Source organism: Salvelinus fontinalis, chromosome 15 (assembly GCF_029448725.1).
Source record: "Salvelinus fontinalis isolate EN_2023a chromosome 15, ASM2944872v1, whole genome shotgun sequence".
Lineage (NCBI taxonomy): Eukaryota > Metazoa > Chordata > Actinopteri > Salmoniformes > Salmonidae > Salvelinus > Salvelinus fontinalis.
The window spans coordinates 39,539,508-39,562,093 of record NC_074679.1 but is presented as its reverse complement, the minus strand read 5'-3'; the positions used below and the strand labels follow the sequence as shown (position 1 = coordinate 39,562,093).

General features: G+C 42.0%; 1 protein-coding gene and 1 non-coding gene across 3 annotated transcripts in view; one reads left to right on the top strand and one right to left on the bottom strand.

Annotated features, from left to right (window-relative positions):
* The window catches only part of LOC129811974 (guanine nucleotide-binding protein G(I)/G(S)/G(O) subunit gamma-2), a 32,329-nt gene extending 12,738 nt beyond the window's left edge, over window positions 1-19,591 (top strand). The window contains exons 3-4 of one of the 2 annotated variants that reach the window (XM_055863797.1): window positions 16,952-17,073; window positions 17,416-19,591. In XM_055863797.1, the coding sequence (XP_055719772.1) occupies window positions 16,987-17,073; window positions 17,416-17,544 (216 nt within the window). In that variant the 5' untranslated portion in view covers window positions 16,952-16,986 and the 3' untranslated portion in view covers window positions 17,545-19,591. Of the gene's footprint in view, window positions 1-16,947; window positions 17,074-17,415 lie in introns of both variants that reach the window. The other variant, XM_055863796.1, reaches the window with a different exon arrangement.
* Window positions 19,592-21,314: 1,723 nt separating this feature from the next.
* Window positions 21,315-21,397, bottom strand: trnal-cag (transfer RNA leucine (anticodon CAG)). The gene has a single exon. It is a non-coding gene; the product is annotated as a tRNA-Leu (tRNA).
* Between the last annotated feature and the right edge of the window lie 1,189 nt (window positions 21,398-22,586).

Here is a 22,586-nt window from a genome sequence, read left to right as displayed (position 1 = left end):
TTTGGAAGCGATTACAGCCTCGAGTCTTCCTGGGTATGACGCTACAATCTTGGCACACCTGTACTTGGGGAGTTTCTCCTATTCTTCTCTGCAGATCCTCTCAAGCTCTGTCAGCTTCGCTGCACAGCTATTTTCAAATCTCTCCAGAGATGTTCGATTGGGTTCAAGTTGCTGGGCCACTCAAGGACATTCAGAGACTCATCCCGAAGCCACTCCAACGTTGTCTTGGCTGTGTGCTTAGGGTCATTGTCCTGTTAGAAAGTAAACCTTTGATTGGTGGAGTGATGCAGAGATAGTTGTCCTTCTGGAAGATTATCCTATCTCCACAGAGGAACTCTGAAGCTCTGTCAGAGTGACCATTAGGTTCTTGGTCACCTCCCTGACCAAGGCCCTTCTCCCACGATTGCTCAGTTTGGCTGGGCGGCCAGCTCTAGGAAGGGTTTTGGTGGTTCCAAACTTGATGGAATGATGGAGACCACTGTGTTCTTGGGAACCTTCAATACTGCAGAATTTTTTTAGTACCCTTCCCCAGCTCAGTGCCTCAACACAATCCTGTCTCTGTGTTCTACGGATAATTCCTTCGACCTCGTGGCTTGGTTTTTGCTCTGACATGCACTGTCAACTGTGGGACCTTATATAGACAGGTGTGTGTTTTTCCAAATCATGTCCAATCAATTGAATTTACCACAGGTGGACTCCAATCAAGTTGTAGAAACATCTCAAGTATGATCAATGGAAACAGGATGCACCTGAGCTCAATTTCGATTATCATAGCAAAGGGTCTGAATACTTATGTAAATAAGCTATTTCTGTTTTTATATTTCATAAATCTGCCCAAATTTCTAAAAACGTGTTTTTGCTTTGTCATTATGGGTTATTGTGTGTAGATTGATGAAGAATTTTTTTAAATTTAATACATTTTTGAATAAGGCTGTAACGTAACAAAATGTGTAAAAAGTCAAGGGGTCTGAATACTTTACGAATGCACGGTACACTAAACTATAGTGTAGTGGTCAGCCATTCCGAATTGAATTGTTTCCATAAGACCTACATTCCCTGATATACTGCAGAAATCCTCAACAAGTGACTCGGGTATCTATCAATTGGCGGATGATATTATGGCTTGTTTTGACATCTCCCATGAGCATTGAGCATTATGATATTGTGGTCGCATTCTAGCATTATTCGAGAGTTGTTCAGAGTTTTGTCAATGAAGCCCTTGTCATGTAGTTTCTGCCCTATTTCAATGAGTGGGGTAACTTAAATTACATTCTCATGTTCACTTGGAAGACTAAGGCCGGGATTCGATCCAAGGCGAGTTGTAGGGAAGCGCATTGGTCTGTCTTAAATGTACCTTTTAACCTGTTTGGGGTGCAAGCCCGAAATCGGACGAAAATGACAACAGCTGCAGGGCGCGAAATTCAAAATCTATTTTTTAAAAATATTTAACTTTTACACATTAACAAGTCCAATACAGCATTTGAAAGATAAACATCTTGTCAATCCAGCCAACATGTCCGATTTTTTAAATGTTTTACAGAGAAAACACCACATATATTTATGTTAGCTCACCACCAAATACAAAAGTGGACAGACACGCATGGATATGATTATGAAGTATGAATTACGATTCAAGTAGCATGCACAAGCCAACCGAAATAAACTAAAACCAACCTAAAGAGCCCAGAAAAAACTACCTCAGATGACAGTCATATAACATGTTACACAATAAATCTATGTTTTGTTCATAAAAAGTGCATATTTTAGCTATAAATCAGTTTTACATTGATGCTACCCAAAAATGCTAACACATAGGTAGAGTCTGAATCCAGACGGGAGTAGCCAGAGAAAATACATACACCAACGTCGGCTACTAATTACACCTCATAAAACATTTCAGAAAAACATATGGTGGATAGCTAATGAAAGACAGATATCGTGTGAATAAAGCCAACATTTCCGATTTTTGAAGTGTTTTACAGCGAAAACACAATATATCGTTATATTAGCTAACAACATAAGCTAGCATAAGTCAGCACTAGCATTGGTCAAGCGCTAGCCTAGCACAGTTAGCCCAGTTAGCACAGCACAGCTCAACAGATATATGAAAAAGCATCCCAAATATGGTCTTATCTTTGTTGATATTCCATCAGGATGTTGTAACGGGGTCCAATGTCCAGTAGAGTCTTTAGTTGGGTTCCAGAACGAATTATTTCCCTCTTTGGTTAGCAAGCACAATAGCATTGCGGCGCTACACAGCGTTTCTTCAAAAAATTCTTCCGTCGTATCACATCTAAAGTCCAGAATAAATTGCAATAATATAATTAAAGTATATTGAAAAAACATACTTTAGGATGATTTTGTGACATGTATCAAATAATATCGTAGTCAGACATCATATTCACCGTTATCTACCTTGTTCCAGAAGCCGAGACCAAATTCTGCTTCGCGCCCGGAATTTTTTTTTAACTGCGCAGGTCTCACAAGAAGGTGTGTTATTCAGTCCATGGACGAGATATTCGACTCCTTTCAATTCTCACTTCCGCATTACAGCCTGACGAAGGCGTGTGACGTGTTTATATGGTCCCAAGTCAAAGGGCCTTTTATAGAGAAGGTCTTAAAGAGACACATCGCATTTTGGAAATCTCAATTCGGCTGGGAAAATGGCTGTAAAAATATTTCTGTTCGACTTAGAGAAACAATTCAAACCTTTTTAGAAACTATAGACTGTTATCTATCCAACAGTAGTAAATATATGCATATTGGAAAATAAAAAGTTTCTTAGGAGGCCGTTTGAAAATGTGCACACATTTTCCAGTTTTTTCAATATTCAGCTTGCAGCCCAAACAGGTTTTAAAGGCATTATTCCCGATGTTCACGAAGATCACATTCATAGTAAACGTTCCAAATGTTGGCTGAGGCGTAAATTACCTTTAAAAGTCAAGAGCGACGCGCTTCTCTAAAAGAAACCTCGGAGGACTTTATTTAATCTGTATTGCTGAAGCATTACGCGATAGTAGCATTTGTGAAATGCAGAGTTTACCATGACTGCCATTACATGACTGCCACCATGACTGCGATTACATTTCCATCATGCTGTAACTCAGAACTTTCACAATACGTGTTGAATAGAGCCCTTAATCAGTAGCCTGCTGTTGGTCCAACATATGACGTGGCCCCTGGGGACCTCACCCTCACAGTGCTGGTCTTCCTGACTCCCATCAGGGGCCAACATGGAGAAGGGCAGGCATATGGCCTCCACAGAAGGGACCCAGATGAGAACAGATTATTATTATATAGTGTTCCAGCCAGGTTACAGATTATAACACCCTGCTCACAAATATGAATACATACAATGGACCTTACTCTGTGTTACCTCTCTGAAATAATTAGCATTGTAGTATTCACTCATTCTAGCATTTTAGTATAGTTTAGTCCCAGTCGGTATTAGAAAAAACGTTGCAGCCCCGCCCGCCTGTGGGGAAAACAACCTGTGGAGACCTACAGTAGGTCACAGTAAAAGCTTAACCTTTTTCAATTGCAATTTTCGTCTTGTCTGCTTGTTTTCGTCAATTACAAAACTACATTTAAGAAAAGTACAATATGTCCAAAGATTACTTTTCAACATTGCATGCTCCCGAGCATTCTCACTATTTAATATTGTAGGGCTGCCCTCATGCTCCTTTTCATGAAAGTGCTAGCAGCCATGTGAGTGAGTGCTAGCTAGCTACAGTACCAACCGGAAAACATTAAGCTTGCCAAGACCAGCAACACAAACAAACGGACTATACTAAACAAGTTAAATGTCTTACCTGTGATTAAATGTTTTTCACACACGTAGCTACTTGGACACCGGTTCCCCACATTTCCCACTCTCCCACGCCGAGTAGCCTGAAGCCACTGGCCTCTTCTTCCAGGCTCTATTTCCTTATGTGGGAGCATTGCGAACCGTAGGTCGGGATTTTGGACCTGGTTACATGTACATTGAACAACACAGAAGCTTTCCGGCATGTTTGTTGAAGAAGTTGGCTCTTTTACAATGGGGGTCAATGGGAAAGAATGTGTGTTTCCCCCAATTTGTGGGCGTGGTCAAGGGGAATTCCTTCTTATGACGTGAACACGAGTCAGAGTATTAAATAATATCCAATTCTAGTATTCAATTAATATGTTCAGTGTTCTAGTTTCAGTATTCTACTATTCACTATTCAATACTGCATTAAAATCAAATCAAATTCTATTTGTCACATACACCAAATACAACAAGTGTAGACTTTTACCATGAAATGCTTACTTACAAGCCCTTAACCAACAATGCTGATTGCAAGAAAAAAGTAACACAATAAAAGAACAATAACGAGGCTATGTACAGGGGGTAACGGTATCGTGTCAATGTGCAGGGGTACAGGTTAGTCGAAGTAATTGAGGTAATACGTACATGTAGGTATGGGTAAAGTGACTATGCATAGATAATAAACAGTGAGTAGCAGCAGCGTAAAAAGGGGGTCAATGCAAATAGTCCGGGTAGCCATTTGATTAACTGTTTAGCAGTCTAATGGCTTGGGAGTAGAAGCTGTTAAGGAGCCTTTTAAACCTACACTTAGAGCTCCAGTACCGCTTGCCGTGCGGTAGCAGAGAGAACAGTCTATGACTTGGGTGGCTGGAGTCTTTGACAATTCTTTGGCACCACCTGGTATAGAGATCCTGGATGGCAGGAATCTTGGCCCCAGTGATGTACTGGGCCATATGCCCTACCCTCTGTAGCGCCTTGTGGTCGGATGGCGAGCAGTTGCTGCAGCTGTATAACTTTTTGAGGATCTGGGGACCCATGCCAGATATTTTCAGTCTCCTGGGGGCGGAATAGGTGTTGTCGTGCCCTCTTCACAACGGGCCTGGTGTGTTTGGACCTTGATAGTTTGTTAGTGATGTGGACGCCAAGAAAGCTCACGACCCGCTCCACTACAGATGTGAATGGGGGCGTGCTCAGCTCTTTTGTCTTGCTCACATTGAGGGAGAGGTTGTTGTCCTGGCACCACACTGTCAGGTCTCTGACCTCCTCCCTGTAGGCTGTCTCAACGTTGTCGGCAATCAGGCCTACCAACGTCATGTCATCAGAAAATGTAATGATAGTCACGGAGTCAATCAATCAATCAAATGTATTTGTAAAGCCCTTCTTACATCAGCTGATGTCACAAAGTGCTGAAACCCAGCCTAAAACCCCAAACAGCAAGCAATGCAGGTGAAGAAGCACGGTGGCTAGGAAAAACTCCCTCCCCAGTCGTGGGTGAACAGAGAGTACCGGAGGAGACTAAGCGCTCACCCCTGATGGACACCCGTGTTGAGGATCAGCATGGCAGATGTTATGTTACCCACCCTTACCACCTGGGTATAAATTAATATATTCAGTATTCAATCAATCAATATCTTTATTGTCCTAATTGGGAAATGCGTAGTGCAGTCAGGGTTACAACAATAAAAACAACAGTAATTAAAAACAGTGACAACCATCCAAATAATATGCACATAAGATAAATAGTGAGATTGGATACAGTTCTTAAAATCATAAAATAGGAGCAGTTTAAAGGAGGCAATCAGCAGTTGCTATAGTACATCCATTTTGGACTTATAAATGAATGATATGGGCCCATTGATTCTTGAAGAATATAACTTATAAATGCCTCATGATCTTAGATCAACTGTCGTACCCCATCGGCACCCATACGTTTGTTTTACCCCAATGTTTGTAAACAAAGCAAACGCAAACAAATACTGTATTGCCTCAAAACATGATGTCATGGATGGTCACTCCTTAAATCCGTAGATCTGTCTATGAATTTGACAGTGGTTACATTTCTACAGCCCCATCCCTCAGCCTTCTACAGAGACAGTAGCGGGGTGAACGCTTTGTCATTGTTTCAACTGCTGATTGCCGCTTTAAGTATTCTAGTATTCCGTATTCAATATTCCATTGTACTATTCAATTCATATATTTGCTTGTTCTAGTATTGTAGTATTTACTATTGTCATGGAAATTCTCACACAGGGACACAAAGTCAATCTTAAATGAATCATCCTTTATTTGTCAGCGCGCTGGAGAGGTTCCATCCAACTCAATGCACCATAGTACCCATGTCAATCAGAAGCTCTGCTGGGGCAGTCCCAGCAGTTGTCTTATATACGCTATACACAGACAAGCTATATTTGCATAAGTAATTCATCATTACCGTTTTGTTTCATTGATGTAACCGACCAACACTGGTTCATAACATGTGACAGACCAATACCTCACGAGGCTTCGTCTCTCTAAGCTGAGACCTTGAAACTGATATATCTTTTTCGTTTCTCAAAACAAGGTCTGGGCGTACTGCCAAATTGCAGCTACTGATAGTGAAGATGTGTTCAGTTAGCCACTTGCATGAACACAGAAATTGGTTTATAGAACAGCACATGAATAGAACACAGAAATTGGTTTATAGAACAGCACATGAATAGAACACAGAAATTAGTTAAAAGAAAAACACAAACATTCAAATTTCCATCACACTATTCAAGAGGCACAGTTTCATGGTAGAACGGCCTACCCAACCAATCAATGTGACCCCTGCTGCAGTGGTTGTTGCCCCGCCCTCCTTCTGTTGGCACCATTGAGATGTACTGTATCATAGCTTGGCACGCTCTAGTCTACTATATGAGTGGGTTCCATCGCCATTCTGAGTCTGTGTGTGTGTGTGTGTGTGTGTGTGTGTGTGTGTGTGTGTGTGTGTGTGTGTGTGTGTGTGTGTGTGTGTGTGTGTGTGTGTGTGTGTGTGAGAAGTATGAGAACAACCAGAGCAACCATAGCTGCATCTGAAATGGCACCCTGTTTCCTATGTAATGCACTACTTTTGACCGGGCTCTGGTCAGACGCAGCCATGGTTGCTCTGGTTGTTCTCATACTCCACACACACACACACACACACACACACGGTAGGGAACAGGCTGCCATTTCGGACACACTCCATGTCCTGAGAGCCTTACAGGCAGTGAAACACTATAGTATACATGATGCTGTTGATACAACTTAGCCTGTTTACTATAAATCCTCTTCATAATATCTGTTCCTTTGCCTCACTTTCTCCAATGCAGTTTTTTATTTATTGCTCTACTGTCTATGCGTCACGGAAGCCCAATTCTCCATTCAACCACTGGCGAAATCCCCTCACAATGATCTCAAACTGTGTTTTTTAATACACAATGAAATTAAACACATACTACCGCTTGCGAATCAGGAAACTCTTGGGTATGTTGTGGTGGAATCTCATTACAATTGCTTTATGGGAACCTGGTAAAATGATGTTTGTAGGTAGCCACTGAATGGATCTGAATTCACTGTCAGTATGCAGTAAAAATCGTATCCTGATGTCGATAGCAGATGGGAGGTGTATTCGTAACATTGTTAACTTAGCTAGCTAACGTACCTTTTGAGAAAATAAGTTCTATTAACAGTCTAACGTAAACTTTTGTACATCGCCTTGGTCCGTACAATTGACCTTATTTTAGCGCCCCAAAAAACGTAATACTTCCAGATCAACTGTAATGTCAATACCATTGTATAGCACAATTTCTCCCCTTTCCAACAGAATTCATGCCGAGACCTCCACACTGCCTGTTTCAGCATGATTGAAGAAGGCAATGAGCTCCTTCGGGTATTTTTAAAAATAGCGGGTGGGGAAGCGAAACTAATGCGTAGTAGTGAGAAGGAGAGAGAGATGTGTGGGAAAACGCCTTTTTTTTTCACTCGATCTGTCCAACTTATCACCTTATCGCCTCTAAAATGTAAATAAAACACTATAAAGAGTTTATATAATGTGTCATTACATACCTATTTGAAGGTTTGTGTCGAATTTGAGTCGGGTTTTTAGGGCGGTGCTAAAGTGATCTTCAGAAGTAAACAGCGGCTTTGAGAGTGACGATCGCTTACAGTGATGATGCAAAAAATGACTAGGTATCCCCCCCTTACCCCCGTCACTGTCCATATCTTGTTTTTAAACGATGAGAGAAGTGCTACACTTGGTGGAGAGAGATTGTAAGACAGAAATAGTTGCTTTATGCGTGCAGTACGTTACGACATGACACGATGTAACGGAGGGTCCGTTTTTTCAACTTTTCTCCAATACTATAGAGCCATTACCATGTCAATCAACGCTTGAATAGAAACGTAGTTCACACCCCAGATTTTGAAGTCAGCACAGTCGCTACAGTCCCATTAGTTTTTTTTGCAGCCCCGTTTGAATGTCGCGGTTGCGCACATTTGTACGGAATGGGGTGAGTTTACCTTAGATAGCTAGCGTTAAAAAAAAAACGTTTGTTGGTCAATGAGACTGATAGAGGTAGTTAGCTAACCAGCTGAGCTAGCTAACAATGTAAAAAAAAAAAAAAAGTATAATATTGGATTTGAAAAATACTCCAACAGGAACCACAGTAGTAAGTACTTCTGGTGTTCAATTATTAAGCCATTTAAACATTCATTTTTTAAAGAAAACGCTTCTTTTTTTTGCCATAGCCTCACTGGCTTCATGCGGTTTAAAAGTTAGCTTGTCAGAGGTGCCGGACTCAACAGTAGTTGATATGCCATGGAGCGCTGCGATTGGTTGCCCAAAATTGTTGGGCGGGGCTTAGCGAAGGGTCAATTCTGACGTCTTTATGCACCTTTGCCATTGACCCTTCGCTCAGCCCCACCCATAATTCTGAGAAACCAATCACAGCGCTCCAATCGATAGCAACTGTTGTCGAGTCCGACACCTCGGACAAGCTCTGTTTCAAACACATGAAAGCCAGTGAGGGCATCTAACTTCTTGCAATTTTACATATTTTGCCATGGGGCAAATAGAAACATTTGCAGTTTTAAAGCTAATTTCCTGCAATTCTACACATTTTGTCATGGGGCAGAGAGGAAAATGTAAATTTTTATAGCAAATTAAAGCTAAAATATAGGTTTGTTGACTGTGATAAGGCCTTGGATTATGAGCTGTCTTGTAAGCTAAATGAACAAATGCAATAGGCAGTGCCGTGGAGCATTTAGCAACAGAAGCACAGTGACATATGCCTCAATGCAGTCATATTCATGGATTATTGGGGTTGTGGCTTTCAGTTAGTTATTTTTGGCAACCCATCCCGTGAGAATGAATGTCCTTCCAGTTCATCTGTTCTGTGTTATTTCATCACATCTCACTAACCCAGTGCACTGAAATCTATCTGATGATATTTCCATGTTTAGGTAAAAATATAAATAATGCCCCGTTTGGAACACTGACAAGTAAAGAGCATACAAAAAATGTAATAGTAAAAAAAAAAATGTTTTTGCTCAATCTGTTTGGGTGGGCCTGGCTACTCAGTGGGCCTGGACCAACCCATGCCTATGCCCCTGCAACATACCCATGAGTTTCATGATTAGCAAGGGTAGTATGTGTTTCATTTCATTGTGTATTAGAAAAACAGTTTGAGATCATTGTGAGGGAATGACAGCCCCTGCTAAAACTATAGACTACCTCACATCCAGTACATACAGTATTTCCCTTGATTTGGCAGTAATTGTGAATAAACACCACGCAGCCGTCATACCGCTCAGGAAAGAGACACGTTCTGTCTCCTAGAGATGAATGCATTTTGGTGTGAAAAGTGCAAATCAATCCCAGGAGAACTGCAAATGACCTTGTGAAGATGCTGGAGGAAACAGGTACAAAAGTATCTATATCCACAGTAAAAACAAGTCCTATATCGACATAACCTGAAAGGCCGCTCAGCAAAGAAGAAGCCACTGCTCCAAAACCGCCATAAAAAAGCCAGACTACGGTTTGCAACTGCACATGGGGACAAAGATCGTACTTTTTGGAGAAATGTCCTCTGGTCTGATGAAACAAAAATAGAACTGTTTGGCCGTAATGACCATCGTTATGTTTGGAGGAAAAAGGGGAGGCTTGCAAGCTGAAGAACACCATCCCAACCGTGAAGCACGGGGGTGGCAGCATCATGTTGTGGGGGTGCTTTTCTGCAGGAGGGACTGGTGCATTTCACAAAATAGATGGCATCATGAGGATGGAAAATTATGTGGATATATTGAAGGAACATCTCAAGACATCAGTCAGGAAGTTAAAGCTTGGTCGCAAATGGGTCTTCCAAATGGACAATGACCCCAAGCATACTTCCAAAGTTGTGGCAAATTGGCTTAAGGACAACAAAGTCAAGGTATTGGAGTGGCCATCACAAAGCCCTGACCTGAATCCTATAGAAAATTTGTGGGCAGAACTGAAAAAGAGTGTGCAAGCAAGGAGGCCTACAAACCTGACTCAGTTACACCAGCTCTGTCAGGAGGAATGGGCCAAAATTCCCCCAACTTACTGTGGGAAGCTTGCGGAAGGCTACCTGAAACATTTGACCCAAGTTAAACAATTTAAAGCAATGCTACCAAATACCATTTGAGTGTATGTAAACTTCTGACCGACTGGGAATGTGATGAAAGAAATAAAAGCTGAAATAAATCATTCTCTCTAGTATTATTCTGACATTTCACATTCTTAAAATAAGTGGTAATCCTAACTGACTTTAAACAGGGAACTTTTACTAGGATTAAATGCCAGGAATTGTGAAAAACTGAGCTTAAATGTATTTGGCTATGGTGTATGTAAACTTCCGACTTCAACTGTATATGTAGCTAAAAGAATTGAGGGATATCTGAATTATCTTAACCTGTCAAAAGTGAATCCCTGCTCTGCAGTTTGTCTCCTCAGATTGAGGACAATGTACATTAAAGAGCAACTGCCCCTAAAACGACTTTTCAAACAGCCTATGTGGCCTTGGTATGAGTCAGAAACATTTACTCGACTGTCAAAATTGACTACAAAGTGTACATTTCATAATTTTGGTCATAAAGTCAGTCCTATTTAAAACAGAGTTTTGTGAGACTTGTGGTTATGACTAAAGGTTGGGGTTGTTTCAATCATGCCCACCTACCCACTGCTGGCAGCACACAAGTAATCATCAATTCAGAATACAGCTGTACAGGACCCGATCATAATGCCTATGGTAAATTTGGGTCAACTTTAGATATCCCTATGGGGCTAGTTAGGGACCATCAGTAAATTACACAATGTTCATGGGATCATATTTTTGAATTCCAATAACTCCAAATGTCAAAACGAAGACAAATCAGGAAGTTCAACCGCCCTTTAAAAGGCACAGATAAACCTAAGGTTACTTGCCTAACCCCGGTTCTCTCATATGAGTGAGATGTATCATATGTGGGGGTTCCCTAGACCCGCCTCCTCTCAGAAGTACTAATCAAAAGTGTCTGTTGGAGACAGACAGGTAGAGTGGTGAATGAGGTGAGACCCTCACTTCTATAAAAGAAAGTGGATGTTTCAGGGATACGGTATTTTCAACCTACCGTTACCCCTGAAAAGCAGATGTTTGGGCTCCGCTCAGGCGTCTTTTACGCCTGCTATGTTAGCTTAATAAAATGAGTCACTCTTCTGCCATCTGGTTATTCTCAAGCATGCTTCTCTTCCTCACACTCTTGCGAACAGGTGAATGCAGTGATACATCTCACTCATAATATCAGAGAGCCAGGGTTACGCAAGTTACCTTGAGTTCTCTTTCAAATAATTGTTTTAATGCATCACATGTGGTGATATGGCCAACTCCCATATCACAAGAAACATGCTCTCTGAAGCCAGGGAAGTCCCAACACCAGCAACCCTCAGAGGTCCTGAAACTAAGGGAGTACACAAGCCCATCGGGAAAAACCATAAAACAAAGTGAGGCTAAACCTAATAGATTTCAGTATAATGAGACATGTCCCAAAAACATTGCCCAAGAGGTCAACTCCTCTGTAGGAGACGGCCCTTCCCTTGCCATTATTAATCAATATAATGGTCCCAAGGATCAGGCAGGATACAGTCAAAAAAGTCCTCTTCAGAGGGTGGTTGCCCAATGAGCAAAGAGCATGACACGCTTGCCCTAGCTCTCTTACAATTCAAGTAGATGCGAACCGCACGTACTGGACAACAATTAGGCGACAGGCGAAAAGCCATAGGCTCCAAGGTGTGACAATGGATAAAAGTCATTCCTAGCCAAAGATGGGGTTAGGTACATTAACCTGAAAACCCCCTGGGCAGACTGTGCGAACAGTGGCTGGTAGAACACAGTCCACCCATATGCTTATGGCAGTAGTAAAGCAAAAAAAGGAGGAATATGACATTTCCAAGCTTTTCAGTGGCTAATAGCTGCTGTGAAAAAGATTGTAAGCACAATAGTCACACCCCAGGACGAGCTAAAAGCTTAGAGACTGGGCGTAAGCGACATGCCCCACTTAGAGACTGCACCACAGTTATGGATAATCTGTATCACTGTCGGGGCATTGGCAGGCTGAACGTGGCAAAGGGACCTTAACAAGATTAACCTTCTCTCCGTCCAAAAGGGCACAGGACCGTGGAAAAGTGATTGTAGGGAGGAACAATCTGTATAGTCACACAACATCTCCACGACAAAAATGCACCAACTGTAAAACCAGAGTGTGCAGAAGCAGCTGGCACTCTTTTCCAAGAGTCTCGTGTCTGTTTTAAAAAAAACATTCCTCCTGTGCCCCGAAAGCTAAAGCATCTGGGTGAGGATGGAGAATTGCTTTTTCTCTCTAGGATATAAGCCCTGCATGACAATAGCTGCCAGGACTGGTTGTGGGCAGGGTTGTAACTGCTGACCGGGAAATCACTTGTCATCGAGGGCTCGAAGAGGAGCAAGGAAAGCATGTGGTCACCATGTTATGGGATGGGGTCTCCACTATTGCATCGTCGCTTCTACCAGGCTACAGTAAGTCAATCTGGAAAGATACGGGAAGCAGGCTTTCTCGGGAAAGAGCAACCAGCGCCATGATGTATGACGTCAGGCAATATATCTGAAGGACAGTTACATAACTGGTATATCTTGGCCCTGTTCCATGGAGGAGGGTTGTCATGAGCAAAGATAGTTACTCAGCCACCCATGTGATGGGGAGGTAGAGCAGGCAGCGGCCCAGTTGTGTGAACCAATCGCTGTAAAAACATGACGGGGAAAGCCAAAGCTTTGTGGGCTCAGTACCAGATAGCTGTCTGGGGCTCTGAAGCCTGTGAGGGTGCGGTCCACCCGTCTTTTCCCTGAGACCCAGAAACTAAAGTAAGGAATAACTATACTGACTGAATTCTAGGTCAATGAAGAGTGTTCTCCATAACAAGGCTAAGTCGTTTTCGCCAAGTGGAGAAAATAAAACGCCCCTCAGAATCCCGAAGAGAGAGGGTAGGGCAGAGAGCTGTAGGCCTTGCTGCACTTCATACATCCCATAGGAGGGATAGAGGAGCCGATCCTTGCTCTGGCTGCAGCGTAAGACTGCTTCCCTATAGGTTTGGCCTGGTTCAGTGGCCTGAGTCTTGGCAGACTGCAGCGTCGCCAGGGACCTCCGTCCCCCAAGGCCAGCTTGTTGCCACCTCCCAGCTGTGAGGCTGGGGCGAGCTGCAGAAGCCAATGGGCTGCCATGGTGCCTGAGTCTGCGGGGCAAGCAGAAATTGAAGGCTTCAACTCCTTTTTGCACATGTCACACTTCTGCCACATAGAAGCCACAGTGAGTCTAAACAACTGGGGCATCCAGGAGGTCAATTTTCCCTTTGTCTGTTAAGCTGGATAACCTCAGTTAAAGTGCCCTTTCTCCCACCACGGCTAGGCTCATGGTACAACCACAGCCATGGATGGCACTACAGGAGGAATGGAGGCTCAGGTCTGTAATCATTCAGATCTCTTCCAAAGCATCTGGGTCTAGGGTCTCCTAGTTCAGTTGCTTCCCCACCTCCTCCAGTAACTCAGTAATAAGCCAACAATAAAGAGGTCACGTTGAGGGCTTTGTACGTTTTCTGAAAAACGGAGGCAGTAAAGTCCTCCGCTTTCCTAGGGAGTGAAGCGCTGGTGTTGTTAGTAGCACAACGAAAGGGGCTGAGGTGTCGAGCCAGTGACAGCTCCACCATGGGAGCGTTGCCTAACCCGGATTCCTTTATATTGTGCATGTCCAGCTCTGGGGTACGCTTAGCAAGAATCCTGCGAGTTAGGGGTTTATTCCACAAGCTCTTGTTTTCCCTGAGGCAAGCTGGTACTGCAGGAAGCAGTTTCTTTATCGGGCTGTATGGGACTGGAGTCGCTTCCCATCGTTCAGGTCACTTAAAGACCTGATCCACTACAGAAGACGGCCACTCGATGTTGAGTCAGACTGCGATCCACTTGCAGACATGAAGGAGCCCAAACTCCACTGGAGGAGGGGCAGCTCCACTGCTCTCGGGCCATCAGGTGTGTGGGCCTGAGAGGGCGGGAGAATGGGGTCGTCAGCGCAGGAGTTGTGGACCATCTCGAAGAACTCCATGAGATTAATTCCATTGTCATCCTCTTCATCCCCTAGCTTGCCTTCCACTGACACTAGTCAAGTCTATCCATGACCTTGCCCAACTGGGCTCAGTTACTGAGAGCTGAGCCTCAGCTGTCGCTGTTGGCTCGGAGGCAAGAAGGGCTATCGAGACAGATGCACGTTTCAGCTTCCTCTTCTGACCTGGAGCTGTATCCACAAAATGCCTCAGAGTAGAAAATTGGTCATAAGTGCTGAGAATAGAGACATTTTACCTCTACTATTATGGGAAAAAATGAAAGCTATGCATGAAGCCTCTTAAGTCATAAGAGTCCCACCTAGTCCCACCTAGCATATTCTAGCTAGCAGCTGCTTCCCCTTACGAAAAAAGATTGCAGTCAGAGTGCAGTTTAAATGTAGTACAATGCAGTATAAATGCAGTTAAAGTGCAGTCTAACTACAGTTATTCTGCAATTACCGCATCCATAATACGTCCAAAATAATACATCCGAAATACCAGTCGATTGCAGTTACTGCACTTTTACTGCAGTTTCCAAACGGCAATCTTTTTTTGTGTAAGGGTGAAGGTGTGCCGTGGCTGGTGACCTGCTGGCTGAAGGAAACCGAGTCACAGAGTTAGCCTTCAGAAAGAGTGCTCCCGTGACCGACGGTGCCGTGAAGGCAGAGAGGGTTGGTCTAGCTAACACAACGGGTGAACGAGACTAGGGAGCTAGCAATGCTACTATGTTGCAGGTAAGGTATTCTAGTGAGGCCTCTCTAGCCAAGTTAGCCGTAGCCTTGCAGCATTGGCTAACCGAGTCTCAATAGCTAGCAGTGACACTGGCTACCAACAGAGACTGAGAAGAAGAAATTGGAATTTCTACTCAAAAGCAAAAACTATCCGGTTAGTACTCAACTTATCAGCAGGATCTGAAGAATTACGCTCAGCGGCGATATCCTTCAACCCACATGAAAAAATACTACAGTTTACTGTAGAATGCTACAGTATTACTATGCAATTCTGTAGTAAACTGTAGCATACTGTAGAATTCAATACTACACACTTTAGTATCCCTCGATCATGTATAGTACTTACTAATGTTATATTATACTTGATCATACTTTTGTAAATACTACAGTATTATCCGCAAAAAAACACTAGTAAATACTACAGTAATGTCAGCAAAAACACTACAGTCTGTGGTAACTGGTTTGGGCTGGACCCTGTGGTTGAGGCAGATCAGGGACAGTGTGCGGCCATGCTGCGTCAGCAGTGGAAACTGGCCCCCCTACAGGGCTGTCCCTTATGCATCCACATGGACAGGTGTGCCACAGTGAGATGGACAGGTGTGGCGCTGTGGTGTGCCACTGTGGGACATCAATATTGATGTTCCAACACCACGCAGAGATCTGAGATAAGTCTTTAACAACACACTGACTCATCTGAGCCCACGGTGAGCCCTACCCTGCTGCGTCATGGGGCAGAGTGGTAGGAGACCCTGATGGGATTAAGCACTAGGGAAGGCCAGTCAGTGACACACACACACACCATTACACACACAGCAACATGTAATTGGGGCACTTTTTGAATTTGACCTTCAAAGTATCCAGGATGTAACCTTTGGTGTAATAAGGTCACTGTCAGGGGATCAGCACTGCGTCAACTGATGAGTCGGATGATCATCACTGTGAATATTGTAAATAGAGATGATCAAGCTGTGTCTTTGTCATCAGATTCCTATTGATGTTCAATGGTGGCAATAATGTAGCCTGTTCATGTTTCATAAGTTCAGCTCCAAAACCTGCATGGATGCCTAAAAACTGACGCTGTGTCCCAAATGGCACCCTATTCCCTATATAGCGCATTACTCTTTACCATAGCCATATCGGCTTTGGTCAAAAGTAGTGCGCTATGTAGGTAATAACGTGCCATTGGGACACAGCCTGATAGAGGCAATCAGACTGCTACCTGAAACTACTACAGCAGGGGAGTAGTACTAATTTATTGTGTAGCAATGTTGACTGAGAGGACAACTTGTGTATCCTACACACACCATACACCAGAGACACACTACTGTACATTGATTTATGATATGACCAACACAGTGAGCAGGGATGGCTGTTACTGAATTCTCTCACATGCACCACCAAGCAGACTGGAGGGTAAACCTGTTTTATGACCCTATGACACACACACCATCCCTATGGTCAGCACATAATTGCAGTTCTTTGAAGCACATACCAAATAACATTAGTACTGGCTGCAAACCTAACAATGGACAAAGCAATGTCCCCTCGGTCTCTCTCTCTTCACACTATCTTTTTGTCCCACCCCCTCACTGTCATGTGCTGCCTAGCAACTGCCACCATAAATAATATGTCTGTGTGTGTCTGCGGTGTGTGTGTGTGTGGATGAATCTCTCCTTCAGTATACTATTTTGTATTGTCAGCGTGCCAACTAAGATCTTCTCCCTTGAATAGGATTTTATCTCTAGTGCCTGTATGTATTTGGATTCATTAGGAACCAAAACTCTCTTCTCTCTCCCCACCACGGACAGACAGACAGACTACACAAGGCCTAGCTCAGAAGCCCCATCATGGCGTCCAACAACACAGCAAGCATCGCCCAGGCCAGGAAACTGGTAGAGCAGCTGAAGATGGAGGCCAACATCGACAGGATAAAGGTGAGAAATTAGGCCTACATCACTGGCTAAGAGGATAAAGGACGTAACAGATATAGGAGAAATCTGTAGCATCCCTGCCCAAAAAGATATAGCAACCTTACCGATATAGGAGGCATCAGTTGCCCTTTACATTACAGCATGGAAGAAAGTGTAACATTGTGATTGTATGGTAACAACAGGTTATAGTTTCCATTTTATTAGCACTTTAGTCTATGAGTTAATGTAAAAGTACCGGCCAATCTATTGTGTGGAATCTAACTCAAACTGTGTGTGTGTGTGTGTGTGTGTGTGTGTGTGTGTGTGTGTGTGTGTGTGTGTGTGTCCTGCTCTCTTTCATTACAGGTGTCCAAAGCAGCAGCAGACTTAATGTCCTACTGCGAAGCCCATGCCAAAGAGGACCCTCTCCTGTCGCCGGTGCCCGCATCCGAAAACCCTTTTAGGGAGAAGAAGTTCTTCTGTGCCATCCTGTAAACAGGATGTGGTTTATTTGGTCTGCTCATCTTGGGACATGAACGAGGACGTTCAATACGTAGACATCTTCTAACAGGAGGGCTTGGTGAAGTACTAGTGCCCCTTTCTCTACAATGGCACCTAAAGAGTGCAATTAAAAACCACAGAGTAACACGTAACCATTTACAGCGGTTAAGGGGTGTGCAGCATGTTTGATGGGTCCATCTGTGTAGTCAGATTACAACAGAAGATAAGTGTGGTTATCCACCCAAAAACATGATGGACAACCAATCAACCAAGTCTTCAGGTTGTGTTGGGTTTTTTTTAAATGAAGGAAAAAACAACAAAATATTGTGTGGTTCTTTTGGAACTTGAAATCCAAGTGTTATGTTCAATGGTTTGTGGTGGGTTGGGTAGTGTAGGTGTGCTGGCTAAGTGAGCTGCTTACCACGAGATATTACCACCTGTTTATCTGAATGTTTTTATTTTTGTTGTTTATTTCATGTGGATTTTGATTCTGAGGTTCATTGGTTTGGCTATGTCACTTAGATATCTTTGTATTATTGTACAGTACTAGTCAAAAGTTTGGACACACCTACTCATTCAAGGGTTTTTATTTATTTTTAATATTTTTTACATTGTAGAATAATAGTGAAGCCATCAAAACTATGAAATAACACAAATGGAATCATGTAGTAACCAAAAAAGTGTAAAACAAATCAAAATATATTTTATATTTGAGATTCTTCAAAGTAGCCACCCTTTGCCTTGATGACAGCTTTGCACATGCTTGGCATTCTCTCAACCAGCTTCACCTGGAATGCTTTTCAAACAGTCTTGGAGTTCTCAAATATGCTGAGCACTTGTTGGCTGCTTTTCCTTCCCCTAAGCAAGTCTCTTCTTCTTATTGGTGTTCTTTAGTAGTGGTTTCTTTGCAGCAATTCGACCATGAAGGCCTGATTCACGTAGTCTCCTCTGAACAGTTGATGTTGAGATGTGTCTGTTCCTTAAACTCTGTGAAGCATGTATTAGGGCTCCAATTTCTGAGGCTGGTAACTCTAATGAACTTATCCTCTGCAGCAGAGGTAACTAGGTCTTCCTTTCCTGTGGCGGTCCTCATGAGAGCCAGTTTCATCATAGCGCTTGATGGTTTTTGCGACTGCACTTGAAGAAACTTTCAAAGTTCTTAAAATGTCCCGGATTGACTGATCTTCATGTCTTAAAGTAATGATGGACTGTCGTTTCTTTTTGCTTATTTGAGCTGTTCTTGCTATAATATGGACTTGGTCATTTACCAAATAGGGCTATCCCCCTACCTTGTTATAACACAACTGATTGGCCCAAATGCTTTAAGAAGGAAAGAAATTCCACAAATTAACTTTTAACAAGGCACACCTGTCAATTGAAATGCATTCCAGGTGACTACCTCAAGTTGGTTGAGAGAATGCCAAGAGTGTGCAAAGCTGTCATCAAGGCAAAGTGTGGCTACTTTGAAGAATCTCAAATATAAAATATATTTTGATTTGTTTAACCCTTTTATGTTACCACATGATTCCATATGTGTTATTTCATAGTTTAGATGTCTTCACTATTATTTTACAATGTAGAAAATAGTAAAAATAAAGAAACTGGAATGAGTATGTGTGTCCAAAACCTTTGACTGGTACTGTAAGTGATTACTGAAATGGCTGTTTAAACTTCTTTTACATCAGAGTTGGTGAAAGCTTTTGAATGGAAAGTTTGAACATTCAATTCAGTGATATTCTTTACAGACATGTTTCTTTAAACGTCTGAGAATAGTTTTTTCTTCAGTATCTAAACATATATCTGGCAATGTGATACGGTATTTGTTTCCTTCAGATACAAGCTCTCTTTTTACTATTTGTATAAAAATGCTAGCAAGTAAACTGTATTGTGCTGTGCGTTCTGACTGTTTGTTGTTTATATCATTAATAATTGCATGAAATTATCAAACAATTTTTTCTTTTGTTTTAATGTAGAGATTGTATGAACAAGGCAGCCTCCGTCTGGTAGTGCCAACTGTATTAAAATTATAATAACGATTCAACATGGACTCCATAAAGACATCTCTGTCATGGGAAAAACTAAAGTGATGTAACTGAGCTGCAAGCCGATGATGAATTTCACAATTGGTTAACATGAGATTAAGGTTAATGTTAGGCTTAGGGGTAAAGTTAGGGTTAGATTACCTTTTTGAGTTTAGAATAGGGTCAGTTTTAGGTTTTGACTAGTTGGGCTGTTAATGGGATGTTGGTCAGAAATGTCCCTTAAGTTTAGTATTTTGGGGTTTGGGTCAGGGTTAGTGTTTCGGGTGGTGGATATGTACAGCACTTTGACCATGAAGCTACTAGTTGAAGTATTAGACAGCGATGACCATTTACATTCACATGCCCCAGATCATGAGGGTTATTCATAAAACTATATCAAATGTATCAATCACCCTTTTGAGTTGAAAGGAGGAATCCAGTAGATATCCCAGACTGTTCAGAATCTATAATAGGTGATTGATAATTGCTGTACCATCGTTTTGGTTGAGTACCTGTTCCCTTCATCACAAAACAAGAGGTAGGCATACACATATTATGAGGTACATTCATATTTATAATCTTGGCAATTGTCCATATGCCTAAATAAATGAATGAAGTTGCACATAAGAAGTGATTCTTTTTTTTTAGATTCACTGCAGTATTGCAGAAACCTGTTGTGTGTTACAAAATACTCAAACTGAGAAAGGCTGAAAAGGAGAATGATGATCGTCGTGGAGTGGAGATGGCTGTCCATGAATTCTAACACAATCGTTCACATTTGTCTAGTTCAACCAGTGTAACTAATCAAATCCAATCAAAATGTATTGGTCACATACACATATTTAGCAGATGTTATTGCGGATGTTATAACTATTGTGTGAAAGAATGGATGTGCATTCTCCAGAGTCACACCAGCAACAAATCAGAGCACACAAACAATTAATTCAAACTGACCAATAGCAAGTCATACACATTTACTACTGTAGTTACTCTAATAAGGTGTGACTGGAAAATGCACCTCTACTCTGTTACACTAGTAGTCCCTCAAAGGCTCGGTTTAGGCTGCGTTCAGACAGGCAGACCAATTATATTTTTTTCACTAATTGTGCACCCTAAATGGCAGGAGACAAGACAAATGTAGGGAAACTCTTTTCACAGCACTTCGATACCGAAGTTACTGTTTCGTAACAGGTTCGGAGAACTTACGCATAAGGTTCGGAGAAGTAACGTAGCAGGTCAGGAGACTGAGGTTCAGGTTAGCGAAAACGCTCTCCTAACCTGCAACGAAAATCACTTTTTATCGAGGTGCAGTGAAAAGAGTGTCTCGACAAATGTTAGGTACATTTTCTATCTTGAATTATTCAACCATAAAAAAACTACTCAATAGGCCTAGTCTATGTAGACTAGGCATAAGTGCAGAGCAATAGATGTATCTTAAAGCAGTAGTAGGATGAAGTTGCCTCTAGATCAGTTTTGCATGTCCCCCATTGGTGGTTAAAATTAGGATTGGGGGAAGGGAAAGCTGATCCTAGATCTGTACCTAGGTCAATTTCACCCCTAAAATGTGAAAAGTTACCATTTGTTGCACTTTAGTGCCCTCACGTGGATAACAGTTCCAACATAATTTTATACCTAATTATTTAGTATTGCATTTAATGCAAATTTAAAATAACTTAATTGTAGCCAAGGTAATAAACATAGTTCCATTTCTTATCTGAAACTGATTCAGTCACAAAAAAAGACTGTCAGAAGTGGGATTCGAACCCACGCCTCCAGGGGAGACTGCGACCTGAACGCAGCGCCTTAGACCGCTCGGCCATCCTGACACACTATACTAAGATGTAAATCTTCATTTATAAAGATCAAAAACAAAAACAACCGTTTGATTTTGAATTCATATGATGTAAACGTTTTATGTTTTTGTTTCATTAAACTGGCATGATTTCGAAACGGCTAGATTTTTATCACACCAGGTGCTAACGCTTTTCACTTTACCCCAATCTCTGCCGCAACGGACCAATTCAAAACCGATAACTTTTGGCAACGAGCAAAAGAAAACGGGAGGAAGCTCCAGCAGCGGTGGCATAATTAACCCATTGTTTGTTTATAACTACCTAGCTCATTGTTCTATATGTGGCTGTGGCGTAGCTAAGGGGCTCGTTTGAGTGGTAAGGCTAAAGCAACCTGCTGTAACGTTAGACGACAGTCGGGGGAGGCGCATCTGCAACAGCCGAAAGTCGGACACTAAAATGGGTTTTTCAACCGCAAGACTCAGACCAATATGGCTGAGTTGGCATTGTTTATAAAAGTGTTTCTTTATAATGTCGAAATAAACATGTCTCCAACTCCCATACCAGACACACACGAACTGAAATCACATGTGTGTACATTGTAGCCTACAATCAATTGAGAGAGTGAAACACTGAAAGAGACCCTAATATTATATATATATATATATATATATATATATATATATATATATATATATATATATAATAATACATAATATACATAATAATATATACATAATTGCGGCAAAGTTTGTTCCTGTTTTTCAGTCATGTTGTTGGTAACTTCTTCTTCTCTGGTATTATGGCGATCAGCAAAGAAAAGTTAAAGATGCATGCTGCCACCTACTGTACGGGTTGCAGAAAAGGGAGAAAAAAAAACAAGCAATACAAGAATAAAATACATCTAAAAACCCATCCCACTCCTTCAGTCATAGTCCAAATCACATCCCGACACTGGCTCAGGCGCCTGTGAAGACATTTGTCGACAGGATTCCTTGTAATGCCTCTGCTGTAAAATCCTTGAGTCCCAAAAAACATCCAGCTGCACTCAAAATAATGCCCTTTTTCTCAAATTTCTTCTTTGTTTGCGGTGTGCAATGCAATGAACGATACAAAGTCCACCTTTTTAACATGCAACGTATCAGAATCCTGTTGGCGAGTAACATTTACTGGTCTCTCTAATCCACCTACAATGTTATCTTCAACGTTACTCCCTACTTCCACT